Source organism: Xenopus tropicalis, chromosome 2 (assembly GCF_000004195.4).
Source record: "Xenopus tropicalis strain Nigerian chromosome 2, UCB_Xtro_10.0, whole genome shotgun sequence".
NCBI lineage: Eukaryota > Metazoa > Chordata > Amphibia > Anura > Pipidae > Xenopus > Xenopus tropicalis.
In genome coordinates, this window is record NC_030678.2 from 12,166,853 (window position 1) to 12,187,644 (window position 20,792).

Genomic DNA, 20,792 nt, shown 5'->3' on the forward strand with positions numbered 1-20,792 from the left:
ATATAAATAATCCTTATTGGATGCATACCAATCCTGTTGGGTTTAATTAATGTTTTATTGATTTTTTAGTAGACTTAAGGCATGGAGATCCAAATTACGGAAAGACCCCTTATCCGGAATACCCTTGGTCCTGAGCATTCTGGATAAGGGGTCCTATACCTGTACATAGTAACATAGTAAGTTAGGTTGAAAAAAGATGTATGTCCTTCAAGTTCAACCATAATGCCTATATATAACCTGCCTAACTGCTAGTTGATCCAGAGGAAGGCAAAAACCCCATCTGAAGCCTCTCTAATTTGCCACAGAGGGGGAAAAATTCCTTCCTGACTCCAAGATGGCAATCGGACCAGTCCCTGGATCAACTTGTACTGAGAGCTATCTCCCCTACCCCTGTATTCCCTCACTTGTACTGAGAGCTATCTCCCATACCCCTGTATTCCCTCACTTGTACTGAGAGCTATCTCCCCTACCCCTGTATTCCCTCACTTGTACTGAGAGCTATCTCCCCTACCCCTGTATTCCCTCACTTGTACTGAGAGCTATCTCCCCTACCCCTGTATTCCCTCACTTGTACTGAGAGCTATCTCCCCTACCCCTGTATTCCCTCACTTGTACTGAGAGCTATCTCCCCTACCCCTGTATTCCCTCACTTGTACTGAGAGCTATCCCCCTACCCCTGTATTCCCTCACTTGTACTGAGAGCTATCTCCCCTACCCCTGTATTCCCTCACTTGTACTGAGAGCTATCCCCCCTACCCCTGTATTCCCTCACTTGTACTGAGAGCTATCTCCCCTACCCCTGTATTCCCTCACTTGTACTGAGAGCTATCTCCCCTACCCCTGTATTCCCTCACTTGTACTGAGAGCTATCTCCCCTACCCCTGTATTCCCTCACTTGTACTGAGAGCTATCTCCCCTACCCCTGTATTCCCTCACTTGTAGTGAGAGCTATCTCCCCTACCCCTGTATTCCCTCACTTGTACTGAGAGCTATCCCCCTACCCCTGTATTCCCTCACTTGTACTGAGAGCTATCTCCCCTACCCCTGTATTCCCTCACTTGTACTGAGAGCTATCTCCCATACCCCTGTATTCCCTCACTTGTACTGAGAGCTATCTCCCCTACCCCTGTATTCCCTCACTTGTACTGAGAGCTATCTCCCCTACCCCTGTATTCCCTCACTTGTACTGAGAGCTATCTCCCATACCCCTGTATTCCCTCACTTGTACTGAGAGCTATCTCCCCTACCCCTGTATTCCCTCACTTGTACTGAGAGCTATCTCCCCTACCCCTGTATTCCCTCACTTGTACTGAGAGCTATTCCCATAACCTTGTATTCCCTCACTTGTACTGAGAGCTATCCCCCCTACCTCTGTATTCCCTCACTTGTACTGAGAGCTATCTCCCCTACCCCTGTATTCCCTCACTTGTACTGAGAGCTATCCCCCCTACCCCTGTATTCCCTCACTTGTACTGAGAGCTATCTCCCCTACCCCTGTATTCCCTCACTTGTACTGAGAGCTATCCCCCCTACCCCTGTATTCCCTCACTTGTACTGAGAGCTATCTCCCCTACCCCTATATTCCCTCACTTGTACTGAGAGCTATCTCCCCTACCCCTGTATTCCCTCACTTGTACTGAGAGCTATCCCCCCTACCCCTGTATTCCCTCACTTGTACTGAGAGCTATCTCCCCTACCCCTGTATTCCCTCACTTGTACTGAGAGCTATCTCCCCTACCCCTGTATTCCCTCACTTGTACTGAGAGCTATCTCCCCTACCCCTGTATTCCCTCACTTGTACTGAGAGCTATCTCCCCTACCCCTGTATTCCCTCACTTGTACTGAGAGCTATCTCCCATACCCCTGTATTCCCTCACTTGTACTGAGAGCTATCTCCCCTACCCCTGTATTCCCTCACTTGTACTGAGAGCTATCTCCCCTACCCCTGTATTCCCTCACTTGTACTGAGAGCTATCTCCCCTACCCCTGTATTCCCTCACTTGTACTGAGAGCTATCTCCCCTACCCCTGTATTCCCTCACTTGTACTGAGAGCTATTCCCATAACCTTGTATTCCCTCACTTGTACTGAGAGCTATCCCCCCTACCTCTGTATTCCCTCACTTGTACTGAGAGCTATCTCCCCTACCCCTGTATTCCCTCACTTGTACTGAGAGCTATCCCCCCTACCCCTGTATTCCCTCACTTGTACTGAGAGCTATCCCCCATACCCCTGTATTCCCTCACTTGTACTGAGAGCTATCCCCCCTACCCCTGTATTCCCTCACTTGTACTGAGAGCTATCTCCCCTACCCCTATATTCCCTCACTTGTACTGAGAGCTATCTCCCCTACCCCTGTATTCCCTCACTTGTACTGAGAGCTATCCCCCCTACCCCTGTATTCCCTCACTTGTACTGAGAGCTATCCCCCATACCCCTGTATTCCCTCACTTGTACTGAGAGCTATCTCCCCTACCCCTGTATTCCCTCACTTGTACTGAGAGCTATCTCCCCTACCCCTGTATTCCCTCACTTGTACTGAGAGCTATCCCCCCTACCCCTGTATTCCCTCACTTGTACCGAGAGCTATCCCCCCTACCCCTGTATTCCCTCACTTGTACTGAGAGCTATCTCCCCTACCCCTGTATTCCCTCACTTGTACCGAGAGCTATCTCCCCTACCCCTGTATTCCCTCACTTGTACCGAGAGCTATCTCCCCTACCCCTGTATTCCCTCACTTGTACCGAGAGCTATCTCCCCTACCCCTGTATTCCCTCACTTGTACCGAGAGCTATCTCCCCTACCCCTGTATTCCCTCACTTGTACTGAGAGCTATCTCCCATACCCCTGTATTCCCTCACTTGTACCGAGAGCTATCTCCCCTACCCCTGTATTCCCTCACTTGTACCGAGAGCTATCTCCCCTACCCCTGTATTCCCTCACTTGTACTGAGAGCTATCTCCCATACCCCTGTATTCCCTCACTTGTACCGAGAGCTATCTCCCCTACCCCTGTATTCCCTCACTTGTACCGAGAGCTATCTCCCCTACCCCTGTATTCCCTCACTTGTACTGAGAGCTATCTCCCATACCCCTGTATTCCCTCACTTGTACCGAGAGCTATCTCCCCTACCCCTGTATTCCCTCACTTGTACTGAGAGCTATCTCCCCTACCCCTGTATTCCCTCACTTGTACTGAGAGCTATCTCCCATACCCCTGTATTCCCTCACTTGTACCGAGAGCTATCTCCCCTACCCCTGTATTCCCTCACTTGTACCGAGAGCTATCTCCCATACCCCTGTATTCCCTCACTTGTACTGAGAGCTATCCCCCCTACCCCTGTATTCCCTCACTTGTACTGAGAGCTATCTCCCCTACCCCTGTATTCCCTCACTTGTACCGAGAGCTATCTCCCCTACCCCTGTATTCCCTCACTTGTACCGAGAGCTATCTCCCATACCCCTGTATTCCCTCACTTGTACCGAGAGCTATCTCCCCTACCCCTGTATTCCCTCACTTGTACCGAGAGCTATCCCCCCTACCCCTGTATTCCCTCACTTGTACCGAGAGCTATCTCCCCTACCCCTGTATTCCCTCACTTGTACTGAGAGCTATCCCCCCTACCCCTCTCCTTCTCTAACCATATTAATAACACTGCCAAAACCTGCCGCTTTTTCCTCCGTAATATTGCCAAGAAACGCCCCTTTCTTTCACAAGCAACAGCTAAAACACTAATCTATGCCCTTATCCTTTCCCGCTTAGATTACTGCAATCTCCTACTAACTGGCCTCCCAGACTCCCACCTCTCTCCCCTGCAATCAATCTTAAACTCTGCTGCCAGGATCCTCCTGCTCTCTCCTAAGAGGGATCCAGCTCAGCCTCAATTAAGCTCACTAGCATGGCTGCCTGTCAAGCAAAGGATAGCTTACAAAATCCTTCTGCTGACATTCAAAGCCCTTCACTCCTCTGCTCCTCACTACATTTCCTCACTGGTCTCCCTACATGTTCCTGGTCGTCTCCTCCGCTCCTCTCAGAGCCTCCGTCTCTTTACACCATCCACACCCACTGCGCTCTCTCGTCTTAAACCTTTCTATCTCGCTGCTCCTTCCCTCTGGAATTCTATCCCTGAATCCCTCCGTAGGGAACACTCACCCACTCTCTTTAAGAAAAAAATCACCTGTTACCTTCTGGAGCACTAAGACATTATTTTGCCCAGTCCTGCGCTTAAGGGCAAATGCCCATACCTGGTGCCTCTTACCTTCCAGTTTGTGCCTGTATGTTACCCAACCACTTAGATTGTAAGCTCTACGGGGCAGGGACCTCCTTCCTACTGTGTCTCATACCACATGGCACTTATATATATATATATATATATATATGTATTTATTGTATTTATTTATTATATCACTTGTCCTCCCTGTGTGTAATTTTGTATTCTGTAAGACTATACAGCGCTGCGTACCCTTGTGGCGCTTTATAAATAAAGTTATACATACATACATACATACATACATAACCCTGTATTCCCTCACTTGTACTGAGAGCTATCTCCCCTACCCCTGTATTCCCTCACTTGTACTGAGAGCTATCCCCCCTACCCCTGTATTCCCTCACTTGTACTGAGAGCTATCTCCCCTACCCCTGTATTCCCTCACTTGTACTGAGAGCTATCTCCCATAACCCTGTATTCCCTCACTTGTACTGAGAGCTATCTCCCATACCCCTGTATTCCCTCACTTGTACTGAGAGCTATCTCCCCTACCCCTGTATTCCCTCACTTGTACTGAGAGCTATCTCCCCTACCCCTGTATTCCCTCACTTGTACTGAGAGCTATCTCCCCTACCCCTGTATTCCCTCACTTGTACTGAGAGCTATCTCCCATACCCCTGTATTCCCTCACTTGTACTGAGAGCTATCCCCCTACCCCTGTATTCCCTCACTTGTACTGAGAGCTATCTCCCATACCCCTGTATTCCCTCACTTGTACTGAGAGCTATCCCCCCTACCCCTGTATTCCCTCACTTGTACTGAGAGCTATCCCCCCTACCCCTGTATTCCCTCACTTGTACTGAGAGCTATCCCCCTACCCCTGTATTCCCTCACTTGTACTGAGAGCTATCTCCCTACCCCTGTATTCCCTCACTTGTACTGAGAGCTATCCCCCTACCCCTGTATTCCCTCACTTGTACTGAGAGCTATCCCCCTACCCCTGTATTCCCTCACTTGTACTGAGAGCTATCTCCCATACCCCTGTATTCCCTCACTTGTACTGAGAGCTATCCCCCTACCCCTGTATTCCCTCACTTGTACTGAGAGCTATCTCCCATACCCCTGTATTCCCTCACTTGTACTGAGAGCTATCCCCCCTACCCCTGTATTCCCTCACTTGTACTGAGAGCTATCCCCCCTACCCCTGTATTCCCTCACTTGTACTGAGTGCTATCTCCCATACCCCTGTATTCCCTCACTTGTACTGAGAGCTATCCCCCCTACCCCTGTATTCCCTCACTTGTACTGAGAGCTATCTCCCCTACCCCTGTATTCCCTCACTTGTACTGAGAGCTATCTCCCATACCCCTGTATTCCCTCACTTGTACTGAGAGCTATCCCCCATACCCCTGTATTCCCTCACTTGTACTGAGAGCTATCCCCCCTACCCCTGTATTCCCTCACTTGTACTGAGAGCTATCCCCCATACCCCTGTATTCCCTCACTTGTACTGAGAGCTATCCCCCCTACCCCTGTATTCCCTCACTTGTACTGAGAGCTATCTCCCCTACCCCTGTATTCCCTCACTTGTACTGAGAGCTATCTCCCATACCCCTGTATTCCCTCACTTGTACTGAGAGCTATCCCCCATACCCCTGTATTCCCTCACTTGTACTGAGAGCTATCCCCCCTACCCCTGTATTCCCTCGCTTGTACTGAGAGCTATCTCCCCTACCCCTGTATTCCCTCACTTGTACTGAGAGCTATCCCCCCTACCCCTGTATTCCCTCACTTGTACTGAGAGCTATCCCCCCTACCCCTGTATTCCCTCACTTGTACTGAGAGCTATCTCCCATACCCCTGTATTTCCTCACTTGTACTGAGAGCTATCCCCCCTACCCCTGTATTCCCTCACTTGTACTGAGAGCTATCCCCCCTACCCCTGTATTCCCTCACTTGTACTGAGAGCTATCTCCCCTACCCCTGTATTCCCTCACTTGTACTGAGAGCTATCTCCCCTACCCCTGTATTCCCTCACTTGTACTGAGAGCTATCTCCCCTACCCCTGTATTCCCTCACTTGTACTGAGAGCTATCCCCCCTACCCCTGTATTCCCTCACTTGTACTGAGAGCTATCTCCCATACCCCTGTATTTCCTCACTTGTACTGAGAGCTATCCCCCCTACCCCTGTATTCCCTCACTTGTACTGAGAGCTATCTCCCCTACCCCTGTATTCCCTCACTTGTACTGAGAGCTATCCACCCTACCCCTGTATTCCCTCACTTGTACTGAGAGCTATCTCCCCTACCCCTGTATTCCCTCACTTGTACTGAGAGCTATCTCCCCTACCCCTGTATTCCCTCACTTGTACTGAGAGCTATCTCCCCTACCCCTGTTTTCCCTCACTTGTACTGAGAGCTATCTCCCCTACCCCTGTATTCCCTCACTTGTACTGAGAGCTATCTCCCCTACCCCTGTATTCCCTCACTTGTACTGAGAGCTATCTCCCCTACCCCTGTATTCCCTCACTTGTACTGAGAGCTATCTCCCCTACCCCTGTATTCCCTCACTTGTACTGAGAGCTATTCCCCCTACCCCTGTATTCCCTCACTTGTACTGAGAGCTATCCCCCCTACCCCTGTATTCCCTCACTTGTACTGAGAGCTATCCCCCATACCCCTGTATTCCCTCACTTGTACTGAGAGCTATCCCCCCTACCCCTGTATTCCATCACTTGTACTGAGAGCTATCTCCCCTACCCCTGTATTCCCTCACTTGTACTGAGAGCTATCTCCCCTACCCCTGTATTCCCTCACTTGTACTGAGAGCTATCTCCCATACCCCTGTATTCCCTCACTTGTACTGAGAGCTATCTCCCCTACCCCTGTATTCCCTCACTTGTACTGAGAGCTATCCCCCCTACCCCTGTATTCCCTCACTTGTACTGAGAGCTATCTCCCATAACCATGTATTCCCTCACTTGGCTAAATACCCATCCAGCCCCTTCTTAAAGCTATATAATGTATCAGGCAGCACGACTGATTCGGGGAGGGAATTCCACAACTTCACAGCTCTCACAGTAAAAAAATCCTTTCCGAATATTTAAATGGAACCTCCCTTCTTCTAAACGGAGTGGGTGCCCTCGTGTCCGTTGGAAGGACCTACTGGTAAATAAAACATTAGAAAGGTTATTATATGATCCCCTTATATATTTATACATAGTTATCATGTCCCCCCTTAAGTGCCTCTTCCCCAGTGTAAACAGACCCAACTGGGCCAGTCTTTCTTCATAACTGAGACTTTCCATACCCTTTACCAGCTTAGTTGCCCTTCTCTGGACCCTCTCTAACTCAATAATGTCCCGTTTGAGCACTGGAGACCAAAACTGAACAGCATATTCTAGATGGGGCCTTACCAGTGCTCTGTAAAGGGGAAGAATAACCCCCTCCTCCCGTGAATCTATACCCCATTTAATACAGCTCAGACCCTGTTTGCCCTTGCAGCTGCTGCCTGGCATTGCTTGCTACAGCCAAGTTTATTATCTACAAGGACTCCAAGGTCCTTCTCCATTAAGGATTTGCCTAGTGCAGTCCCATTAAGGGTATACGGGGCTTGCATATTGTTACATCCCAGGTGCATGACCTTACATTTATCCACATTAAATTCCATCTGCCACTTAACCCTTTCTGGGCATTATGTGTTGTAGCCAGTAGTGGTCAACAATACCATTTTTAAGAGGGTCCTATGCATTTCCACACAGGGGAGCCGCTATGAAAATATTATCTGAGCCTGTTCATTATCTGCTTTTGGTGGTTTACCAGTAGGAAGGACAAGGGGCTGTAATTATTGCCTTGTGGTTTCTCTGCTCTTTTAATATATCCTACGGGACAATTACATAAGAAGAACGCTCTATGAATGATATACACCGTATGAGTAAACGTTTCAGCAACAGAGGCGAGAGAGTTGGCTATAGACGCGCTACTATATCTGTGAGCGCCATAAAGCAGAAGGGGGACTGATGGTGTTTCCTGTGCCCCCGGGGCAGGCGCTTGGCTTCCCATGTTACCCTAATCTGGAAAGACTGACATTTAGGCACCGAATTGCGGGAATGGCAGTTACTGAAGGCCGAGGGTTGCGCAGTATCACGAGGAAGTTTCCCAATAATATGTGCGGGGACATGCAGTTCTATGATTTCCTGCCTCATAACCAAGAGCAGTTATGAAGAAATGTCACTTTAGAAATATTGCTTTTATGTACCGTAACAACAATAATATGACCTGGGAGTCTAAATGTTTCTACCTTTTTTATTTTAAATAATATGGATATAGCCAAGTTGCCATATCTCTTATAAGTGCAGATCTGGACCAGCATTTGTCAAACGTGGCCCAAGAATCTGTATTTATTCATGCACTCAGGGGTCATAGGGATTCCCCTGTACTAAGCACAATTCAGCAGGAACAGCCCCCTAAGTTTGCCCATAGCCTGTACAGAGAGATACCATAAAACTATGGCAGCATAGGGATTCCCCTGTACTAAGCACAATTCAGCAGGAACAGCCCCCTAAGTTTGCTCATAGCCTGTACAGAGAGATACCATAAAACTATGGCACATAGGGATTCCCCTGTACTAAGCACAATTCAGCAGGAACAGCCCCCTAAGTTTGCTCATAGCCTGTACAGAGAGATACCATAAAACTATGGCACATAGGGATTCCCCTGTACTAAGCACAATTCAGCAGGAACAGCCCCCTAAGTTTGCTCATAGCCTGTACAGAGAGATACCATAAAACTATGGCACATAGGGATTCCCCTGTACTAAGCACAATTCAGCAGGAACAGCCCCCTAAGTTTGTGCATAGCCTGTACAGAGAGATACCATAAAACTATGGCAGCATAGGGATTCCCCTGTACTAAGCACAATTCAGCAGGAACAGCCTCCTAAGATTGTGCATAGCCTGTACAATGAGCCAGGATTGTTTTTTTTTCTAGTACTAAACACAATTCAACAGTAGTTACAGCATATCTTGACCCTTTAATACGCATCCAAATGCCCTGCCTCTCTTTTTCTGTTTTGCTAATGGTGCAAAACAAAGCAATGTTTCTTTAGGGGTCCCAGTTAACTAAGGTCCAAGTGATGGAAATATTTGTAACACAATGTAGCGTGTTTCCTTTTGAGCCAGGAGTGCATTAGCGTGCCACACATACTTCATCCAACATAGATGAACCTAAGGGGCAGACTCAGGAAGGGCTGGGCTCCTTGCAGAACACATTCATTTGTCGTACTCGGCAGTACAGACGTATGGTATGTAATGGGATAACAGCAATTACCCTGCTCGTTACACATCCTTTACAAATAACACAGAAACTCAAGGCAAGTTTCATTAAAAATCGAATTTTTGTTTTGTACAAAAGTTACCGATTTATTTAATGAAAACGTATGCCATAGGGGACCATTTAATTGTCTTTCTGGGCACAGCAGCCCTACATTGACATGCTATTCTGTTTATGGGAAACTTTACCAGATGGAAAGGACATATTGGAATAAGCCCTTTGCCCAATGAACCACTCAATTGGGACATAAGCATTAGGGAGAATTATATACCCTTCCTGAGGTGGAACTGGCAGCTTGTCTCCAAATGGGGTCTTTTGCTATCCTTTACATGGGAGTGGAAAGGTAGAATTGATTAATTACTTTTTTTTTTAAAAAAAATACCTTAACGTTACTCTAGAGCAGGGATCCCCAACCTTTCTTACTCGTGAGCCACAGTCAAATATAAAAAGACTTGGGGAGCAACACAAGCACCATAAAAGTTCATGGAGGAGCCAAATAAGGGCTGTGATTGGCTATTAGGGGCCTCTATGCACCCTATCAGCTTACAGGGGCTTTATTTGGTAGGAAATCTTGTTTTTATTCAACCAAAACTTGCCCCCAAGTCAGGAATTCAAAAATTACTCCCTGGTTTGGGGGCACTGAGAGCAACACCCAAGGGGTTGGGGAGCAACATGTTCCCCCTGAGCCACTGGTTGGGGATCACTGATATAGAGTCTTATAAAACCAGAGAATTTGAGTGATACCAGCACCAAGGAAATAACATAATGCTGGAACTGGGGTGCTTTGTGCTTTGGGCGCTGTGACTGCATTCATAAATGGCCCCTATTGAGTCAGTGCTGCAGTACTATACACACTGTGTGTAGCAGTATAAGTTACCTGTATCTTCCAAGCGCTGGGGATCCAGGAGGTATAGGGGGCATTGTTTGATAATCAATTTATTTAACTTTTGCCTTTAAGAGGGGCTGGATGAGTACTTGAACAAGCAGAATATCCAAGGCTATTGTGATACTAATATCTACAGTTAGTACTAGTGGTTGTATACAGTATATAGTTTATGTATGTGAGTGTATAGATCAGTAAGTATAGGGTGTGGGTGCTGGGTTTACTCGGATGGGTTGAACTTGATGGACTCTGGTCTTTTTTCAACCCTATGTAACTATGTAACTATGTAACTGTATATGAAAAATGTTTTATTGCTGAAGTTTAGGGGGGTTCTAAAATATTTCTATCTTGCTGAGGGACCTAGTAACTTGTTACACCTCTGTGTACTGTATATTCTATGGCATAATCTAGAGCTCATGTCGGTAAGGGGAATACTCGAAGGGGAGACTCGAAATGCTCAAATTCACCCAGCATGGGAAGGCTATGGGGGAGATTTATTAAGACACGTAGGCACGGAGCATTTATTCGGACGCTCTGAGTGTATTTTCACCGTTTTTTTCGGGCTTGCGTGACTTTTTCGTACGCTTGCGTGAAAAATTCGGAAAGGTTCTGCTGCTGTTTACAATCGTTTGGTACGAAAATGTCGTGACTTTCGGATCGCCAATACGATATTATCATGACTAATACGATTTTTTCGTAAGCATTTTTGTGATATTTGCGATCATCAGAAATTCGAACTCATGTTTTAATGAATCGGCCCCGTTGTGTCTTTGCGCTAGATCACATGCACCCAGAACCAATCGACAACAGGCCAGCCCTGTCCTTTTTGCCTGCTTTAGGGCCCCACTACCTGAATAATTATTAACATTTATTATTAACATCTATTTATAAAGCGCCAACATATCCCGCAGCGCTGTACAATAAGTGGGTTACATACATGGGACATACAGAGTAACATATAAAGCAACCAATAACCGATACAGGAGGGGAAGGGAGCCCTGCCCAAAAGAGCTTACAATCTATTATTATTATTAACATTTATTTATAAAGCGCCAACATATCCCGCAGCGCTGTACAATAAGTGGGTTACATACATTGGGCATACAGAGTAACATATAAAGCAATCAATAACCGATACAGGAGGGGAAGGGAGCCCTGCCCAAAAGAGCTTACAATCTATTATTATTATTAACATTTATTTATAAAGCGCCAACATATCCCGCAGCGCTGTACAATAAGTGGGTTACATACATTGGATATACAGAGTAACATATAAAGCAATCAATAACCGATACAGGAGGTGAAGGGAGCCCTGCCCAAAAGAGTTTACAATCTATTATTATTATTATTATTATTAACATTTATTTATAAAGCGCCAACATATTCCGCAGCGCTGTACAATAAGTGGGTTACATACATTGGACATACAGAGTAACATATAAAGCAATCAATAACCGATACAGGAGGTGAAGAGAGCCCTGCCCAAAAGAGCTTACACTCTACAATGTGCAAATTAGGGAATAAGTAGAGCTTGGGAGCGGGAGACATCCATCGCCACCCCTCATGAATACAGTCCTGCCAAATGCAGGAAACTCTGTATTCATAGAGGTGGCCATCCAAAACAGAGCACAGAGTGGGCAGGGTGATAAATGCAAAAAAATGGAACATTACACCCTGTTTTGGTCTAATTTTTATCAACATTCAAATTATAATTTTTTTAAAATTTTTTGCACAAAAACTCCCAAATTCAAAATGTTGCTTCCGAAATTTAAATGCTTGACATTTATTAAGCACAAAAAACTGAAATGTAGAACTTCAGTATCTAAAACTTGCAAATTCATGTAAAAGTCAAGGTAGTTGTCCTAGGCAAAATGTTTCTGTTTTTTCAATTTCAGTTTTTTTAAAGTCTTTAAAATATTTAGAATTTTTTGAAAATGATGATAAGAATACAAATTAAATGGTTTAATTCAATCAATAAAGTTTTTTATATTGGATTTTTTTAGCAAACATTTGAATTTAGTAAAATCTAGAGGGGTTTTTTAATTATTGCATATTATATATATATATATTATATTTAATTATATATATGTATTGTATTTTGTTGCAAAAAACATGATTTTTCGAGATTTATTATTCAAAAATGATTTATTATTAAAGCAAAAATACGCCAGCTAAAACCTGTCGAGATCACGTAGAAGTCAAAGGCTGATGGCCCTTTTACAATTGGAAGATCTGTCTTGGCTTGTGGTTTAAGAGGTTTTTGGGGGTTTTTTAAAACAAAAAAGTTGCGTATTTTGCATTTTTGTGCTTTTTCAATTCGGATCTTTTAATAAATGACCAACGTTTGTGGAAATGAGTTTGGTTATAGTTTTAAAAAAACTCTAGAAGCCGGAAAAACTGATAAATAATCCTCCCCGTGTTTGTAGCCCAAGATTCCAAAATAAACCAATAAGAATATCCTTTACATCAATGGAAAAAAATACTTTCAAGGTTCAGTATGGGGCAGATTTACTAATCCACGAATTCGAATCCCGAAAGGGAAAAATTCGGATTGGAAACGAAAATTTCTGAAGATCGCAAATATCCCGAAAATGCTTACGAAAAAATTGTATTAGTCACGATTATATCGTATTGGCGATCCGAAAGTCACTAAAACCGAACCATTGTAAACAGCGGTAAAACCTTTCCGATTTTTTTCGCGCAAGCGTACGAAAAAGTCATGCGGTGTACGAAAAATTAGTCGAAAATACGCTCGGAGCATTCGAATGAACTTTTGTAAAATGTGCCCCTATGTGTTTGGGCTCCACCTCATTCCTTACTATTATACATACAGAAACTGAGAAACCTTAATCTTATTAATGTTTTTAATTGTAAAAACTGACTGTAACAGTTTCTGAAAAAAAATTAACTTTTTGTTGATTTCAAAAATATATTGTTTAGTAAAATTGACTCCCAACTAATGTCCTTTTGGAACAGAGGAGGTTATTTTTGTTTTCTCAACAGAAACTGCTGGGTCAAGAGTAAGAACTGAACCGATAACCTTTACCGACTTGCTTCTGTCTATATAACCTATCATGTCCTTCCAAAACATTCCTTAGTGCTGCTCCTTAAGTAGCTCCTTCCTATATTCATCAAATCCCATCAAATCCCTTGGCAATACCAGCCGAGCGCATTGTTCTGGGGAAATAGTTATTCTGAGTTTGCACTTTGTTTTCCTGTTGATTCTTTGGGAAGGTGGATGTGGTTTGGAAGATATGGAAGTGGTATGCAAGGATCAGGCTTTGTTCAGGGGAACAATCGCACAATGACAATTTGAGTGTGTGTGTGTGTTTTTTTTATGGCGCATTCACAAAATGGATTTCTTTAACATATGGAAGGATACATGTAGGAGAGAAAGGAAGAGCTGACAAGTGTAATGGTAATCCATATGCCCAGCTCATCATCAAGCAAATAATTCTAATTTTTAAAAATGGTTTCCCTTTTCTCTGTAATAATAAAACAGTACCTGTACTTGATCCCAACTTAGATATAATTACCCCTTATTGGGGGCAGAACAGCCCTATTGGGTTTATTTCATGGTTAAATGATTCCCTTTTCTCTGTAATAATAAAACAGTACCTGTACTTGATCCCAACTAAGATATAATTACCCCTTATTGGGGGCAGAACAGCCCTATTGGGTTTATTTCATGGTTAAATGATTCCCTTTTCTCTGTAATAATAAAACAGTACCTGTACTTGATCTCAACTAAGATATAATTACCCCTTATTGGGGGCAGAACAGCCCTATTGGGTTTATTTCATGGTTAAATGATTCCCTTTTCTCTGTAATAATAAAACAGTACCTGTACTTGATCTCAACTAAGATATAATTACCCCTTATTGGGGGCAGAACAGCCCTATTGGGTTTATTTAATGGTTAAATGATTCCCTTTTCTCTGTAATAATAAAACAGTACCTGTACTTGATCTCAACTAAGATATAATTACCCCTTATTGGGGCAGAACAGCCCTATTGGGTTTATTTAATGGTTAAATGATTCCCTTTTCTCTGTAATAATAAAACAGTACCTGTACTTGATCCCAACTAAGATATAATTACCCCTTATTGGGGGCAGAACAGCCCTATTGGGTTTATTTAATGGTTAAATGATTCCCTTTTCTCTGTAATAATAAAACAGTACCTGTACTTGATCCCAACTAAGATATAATTACCCCTTATTGGGGGCAGAACAGCCCTATTGGGTTTATTTAATGGTTAAATGATTCCCTTTTCTCTGTAATAATAAAACAGTACCTGTACTTGATCCCAACTAAGATATAATTACCCCTTATTGGGGGCAGAACAGTCCTATTGGGTTTATTTAATGGTTAAATGATTTATTTATAGACAATTGTCGTTCTTATTAGAAGAAGTTCAGATGTATGAGCCTAGTTCCATATTGTGTTGCTTAGTCATTTCGTTGCTGTTCTTGTTCACTCTTAACATATGGTTTAAAAATATTCTAGAGTTTTTCAACAAACATTTTCAAAGCAATGTCCCCACTGAATGCATAGTAGCTCTAGCACAAACCACACAGACACACAATAAAGAAACAATTACAATACATGATTATTTACCCTTTAATGCTTGTTATCCCTTTGCTTTCATAGGAATTTCCCCTTCCTTGGTTGGAGTTCTCTCCCTATCTGTAGTTTATAGAGTGTGAATTGTTCCTGGTCTACTCTAGGGTAACACGGCATGTTATTTGTCATACCTTTGCCCATAGGTCTTAAAAACCTGAGTACAGTACAACAGAATGCTTTCATACCCAAAATAATTATTCCGGACATTTTCCATGCAGTCTGAATCCAGGATTAAAAAGACCACTAAGTCTTGTTTGAGCAGTTTTTTTCCCCTTCTTATTTACTTAACTGAAACCACATGTGGTTGCTCACTTATGATACAATAAACAAAAAGTTAGCTCTACATCAATGGCTAGCTTGTCCGTTTCTGTGAATGCCAATGCAAGATTTAAATTATAAACCCAATGCCAATACTTGTTCTTTAAAGCAAAACATAAGCGGAAAAGTGGATTTATGACTCTTTTTTTTATATGAAGGCCAAACAGAAATTACCCAGAGAGACTGAGAGCTAGGCGTGGCTCTTTATTTCAGTTTCAGTTGGCCAAAGGAAAAAAAAAATCCAAAACAGGAGAGAAATTTCAGAATATGAAAGTCTTTACCTTGTAATAAATAGTATTGTGCTTTCATGAAAACAAAGGGTATTTATGGAAAATTTGTACATATTAATGATTTTATTTATTAGTATAAATTAATGAGTATAAACATTTAGGGGCACATTTATCAAAGTACGACAGGTCCGAATACAAAAAAATCAATAAAAAATAAGGGTTCCCCAACTTTTTTTACTCTTGGGCCACACTCAGATGTTGGGGAGCCACACAAACATTAAAAATCTTCTTTGGGGATTCTAATTAAGGACTGTGGTTGGCTATTTGGAAGCCCCATGGGGACTTCTGGCCTGCAGGAGGCTCTGCTTGGAGTCTGTGTCTTTGGGCTTCCAAAACTTGCCTCCAAGCCAGAAATGTAAAAATGGCACCTACTTTGAGGCCACTGGGAGCAACATCAAAGGGGGTGGTGAGCAACATGTGGGATCATGGGGATCACTGATCTAGATAGTCTCTCTCCAAATCAAGGTCCAATCCCATTGGTTGATGTAGAAGGCAGGGGACAGATAATAATGACCTCTGCATTTTCAGAGCAACTTTCAGCAAAACAGACCTCATGGTGAGATCGTAGTGCCAACTACTGCTGGCGAAACCATACATTTTAGGCAAAAAAGTGAATATATCACTAACAGAAGTTCTGAGTTCCTTCATGGTTGTCTGCATCCAGCCAGCTCCTCTTCTTGTACATCATGATTTGAGTGTATGTAGAGTAGTATCGAGGTGTCCATTGTGCATGGGAATGATATCTGCATCAAAGCTATCACTGATATCTACGGGGCAGGGACCTCCATTCCCCTTTGTGTCTATTGCAACTGTATCTTGTATTTATTGTTATACTGTGTATTTATCTATTATTATCTTAATAACCCCCTGTTTGTATTAATGTATCCTACTGTACAGCGCTACGTACATAAGTAGCACTTTATAAATAAAGATATACATACTAGTGATGGGCGAAAAGTTTCACCAGGCATGGATTTGCGGCAAATTTCCACGTTTCGCCATTGGCGGATTGTTTTGCCGCACGTCCAAAAATTGTCACCGGCGTCAAAAAACAATAGCAGCGGGCGACGAAACAACAGCGAGCAAAAAAATAATAGCCGCGGGTGACGAAACAATAGCCACGGGTGACGAAACAATAGCCGCGTGACAAAATAATAGCCGCGGGCGACGAAACAATAGCCGCGCGACAAAATAATAGCTGCGTGCGACGAAACAATAGCCGCGCGACAAAATAATAGCCGCGGGTGACGAAACAATAGCCGTGCGACAAAATAATAGCTGCGTGCGACGAAACAATAGCCGCGCGACAAAATAATAGCCGCGGGTGACGAAACAATAGCCGTGCGACAAAATAATAGCCGCGGGCGACGAAACAATAGCTGCGCGACAAAATAATAGCCGCGGGCGACAATTTTTTTTGTCGCACGACATTTTCGCTGTTTGGCAAATTTTTCGCCATTTCGCGGATCTTTTGAAAGATTCGTGAATTTTTCGGCGAAACAGAACTGATTCGCTCATCACTAATACATACATATATATCTACATTAGACAACAATGTTATTCGAAGGGCTTCCTGGGTAACTAGGCTTGGCTTAACTAGTAATACTAAACCGTACCCCACATTATGATGCAATGCTAGCAAGCAAGATGGGGGAATTTGAAAGGAAAGATATAAACAAGTAGATGGGTATATCAAGTTTTATGATCAAGGCCAATTTAGGTTGCTATATTTGGAATACAAAAAGGACAGTAGTCTGAGCTGCTATTTTATGAATGGTTAGCTTGCCTGCATATTGTAGCGGGGTGGTAAGGGGAAACAAAACAGGAATTGGAGATGCTGCCTTTCAGATTAAAGAAACTGCTAGTTCCTGGTGCTTAAACATCAATCACTAGAAGTAGTTCACTTGGAGTTTCACAATATCCTTGTCAGACAATAGTTACAAAACTCAAGGAGGCATGGAAGCACTTCTGCCTCGGGCCAGCACAGTATATAGCCCTGGAGCTGAGTCTGGCTTTCTCTCTAAAAGAACTTAATTTTTTTTTCTTTAAAAAAAACGATTACAAATGAGTATTTTTAAAAACTGCTTACTGGGGCACGTCGTTTGATTGATCTTCTGACCTGGGGTAGCCAGAAACCACCCACAGAGATCCACTACGAAGGAAGCTGATTGTTTTCTTACTGGGTCTCATAGAGATTAAGGAGCTCGGGGTTTATCAGATATCAATGTAACTATTGATGCCAAACTACATCCAAAGCGAAAGAAAGAAAAGGATGAGAAGTTGGATTTTAAATTTGGATCAGGAAAAATGCAACACATGGCATTCATCCCAACCTACGAGGAGTACAGTAATGTAAGTTGTGCCTTCTGCCTTCTACTATCTGCTGTCATAGTTGGCTTCTCTGTGCTTGGAAGTGGGTGTAATGCATCTCTGATACTATTTTCCCTTAGTTTAAAGGAAAATTCACAGCAATGTACTTTTAGAAATATGTGTAGTATTGCATGTTAGTCTGCAATTGGTCCATTTATTGAAATAAACCCAATAGGGCTGTTCTGCCCCCAATAAGGGGTAATTATATCTTAGTTGGGATCAAGTACAGGTACTGTTTTATTATTACAGAGAAAAGGGAATCATTTAACCATTAAATAAACCCAATAGGGCTGTTCTGCCCCCAATAAGGGGTAATTATATCTTAGTTGGGATCAAGTACAGGTACTGTTTTATTATTACAGAGAAAATTGAATCATTTAACCATGAAATAAACCCAATAGGGCTGTTCTGCCCCCAATAAGGGGTAATTATATCTTAGTTGGGATCTAGTACAGGTACTGTTTTATTATTACAGAGAAAATTGAATCATTTAACCATGAAATAAACCCAATAGGGCTGTTCTGCCCCCAATAAGGGGTAATTATATCTTAGTTGGGATCAAGTACAGGTACTGTTTTATTATTACAGAGAAAAGGGAATCATTTAACCATGAAATAAACCCAATAGGGCTGTTCTGCCCCCAATAAGGGGTAATTATATCTTAGTTGGGATCAAGTACAGGTACTGTTTTATTATTACAGAGAAAAGGGAATCATTTAACCATTAAATAAACCCAATAGGACTGTTCTGCCCCCAATAAGGGGTAATTATATCTTAGTTGGGATCAAGTATAGGTACTGTTTTATTATTACAGAGAAAATTGAATCATTTAACCATGAAATAAACCCAATAGGGCTGTTCTGCCCCCAATAAGGGGTAATTATATCTTAGTTGGGATCAAGTACAGGTACTGTTTTATTATTACTGTATTATTACTTTATTTTTACTGTTATTATACCTGTACAGCTACATATTTTTATTTGATCTTCCCCATTAAGAGGCCAACCCTTGTTTTATTCTATTGTTAATTATAATGGGCTTTTTGTGTTTTTAATAATAGAAACATAATAGTCGTAAAATCAAAGAAAATATGAATCAAAAATAAATCCAAAATTTCATACAGAAATTCCAAAAACCAGTGGGAGAAATTTGTGGGAAACTGTCATTTTGCCCTTCCACCAAATGCCTGGGGAGTAATAAAAATGATCTTTTCTATGATGCCATACGTTAATGCCTAGTTTGTAAATAACAATATCATAATAATAACGCAAAAATGTTGCCATATTTTGGTGCTGCAGCTAAGTATGAAGTTAAAACATTCATCTGGGTTATGAAAATAATATAGAAACATTATTAACCACAAACTTCCGTGGGAACATAAAGCACAGACGTAGTAACACCAGTGTTTATTATAGAAATACATGCAATTACTAAATGATTACTGAACAACTGGCAAACACCAATTGTCCGGAAAAAGATTTTTTTTTATTAGAGATATAAATGATGTACAATAGACATAATGTGCATTATTAAAAATACACTATATGCTAAAACTGTAAGATTTTTACACAAAGGACTAAAAAAAATATTGTGTAAAATGATGTACTAAGTTGGAATGGGAATGTACTACAGGTATGGGATCTGTTATCCGGAAACCCATTATCCAGAAAGTTCCAAATTATGGAAAGGCCATCTCCCATAGGCTCCATTATGAGAAAATAATTCTAATTTTTAAAAATGATTCCCTTTTCTCTGTAATAATAAAACAGTACCTGTACTTGATCCCAACTAAGATATAATTACCCCTTATTGGGGGCAGAACAGCCCTATTGGGTTTATTTCATGGTTAAATGATTCCCTTTTCTCTGTAATAATAAAACAGTACCTGTACTTGATCCCAACTAAGATATAATTACCCCTTATTGGGGCAGAACAGTCCTATTGGGTTTATTTAATGGTTAAATGATTCCCTTTTCTCTGTAATAATAAAACAGTACCTGTACTTGATCCCAACTAAGATATAATTACCCCTTATTGGGGGCAGAACAGCCCTATTGGGTTTATTTAATGGTTAAATGATTCCCTTTTCTCTGTAATAATAAAACAGTACCTGTACTTGATCCCAACTAAGATATAATTACCCCTTATTGGGGGCAGAACAGCCCTATTGGGTTTATTTAATGGTTAAATGATTCCCTTTTCTCTGTAATAATAAAACAGTACCTGTACTTGATCCCAACTAAGATATAATTACCCCTTATTGGGGGCAGAACAGCCCTATTGGGTTTATTTAATGGTTAAATGATTCCCTTTTCTCTGTAATAATAAAACAGTACCTGTACTTGATCCCAACTAAGATATAATTACCCCTTATTGGGGCAGAACAGCCCTATTGGGTTTATTTAATGGTTAAATGATTCCCTTTTCTCTGTAATAATAAAACAGTACCTGTACTTGATCCCAACTAAGATATAATTACCCCTTATTGGGGGCAGAACAGCCCTATTGGGTTTATTTAATGGTTAAATGATTCCCTTTTCTCTGTAATAATAAAACAGTACCTGTACTTGATCCCAACTAAGATATAATTACCCCTTATTGGGGGCAGAACAGTCCTATTGGGTTTATTTCATGTTTAAAGGATTTTTTAGTAGACATAAGGTATGGAGATCCAAATTACAGAAAGATCCCTTATCCAGAATGCCCTGGGGCCCGAGCCGGGATAACAGGTCCCATACCTGTACTTCTAGAATTTGAATGTTCACTC

At 42.3% G+C, this 20,792-nt stretch overlaps 1 protein-coding gene across 5 annotated transcripts in view; it reads left to right on the plus strand.

Moving 5' to 3' along the window:
* Positions 1-20,792, plus strand: part of erg (v-ets avian erythroblastosis virus E26 oncogene homolog) — a 176,572-nt gene that overhangs the window by 118,471 nt on the left and 37,309 nt on the right. Inside the window, exon 1 of one of the 5 annotated variants that reach the window (XM_012956556.2) lies at positions 17,547-18,007. The exons of 3 other annotated variants lie outside the window; for them this stretch is intronic. In XM_012956556.2, the coding sequence (XP_012812010.1) occupies positions 17,963-18,007 (45 nt within the window). In that variant the 5' untranslated portion in view covers positions 17,547-17,962. 5 annotated transcript variants of the gene reach the window in all.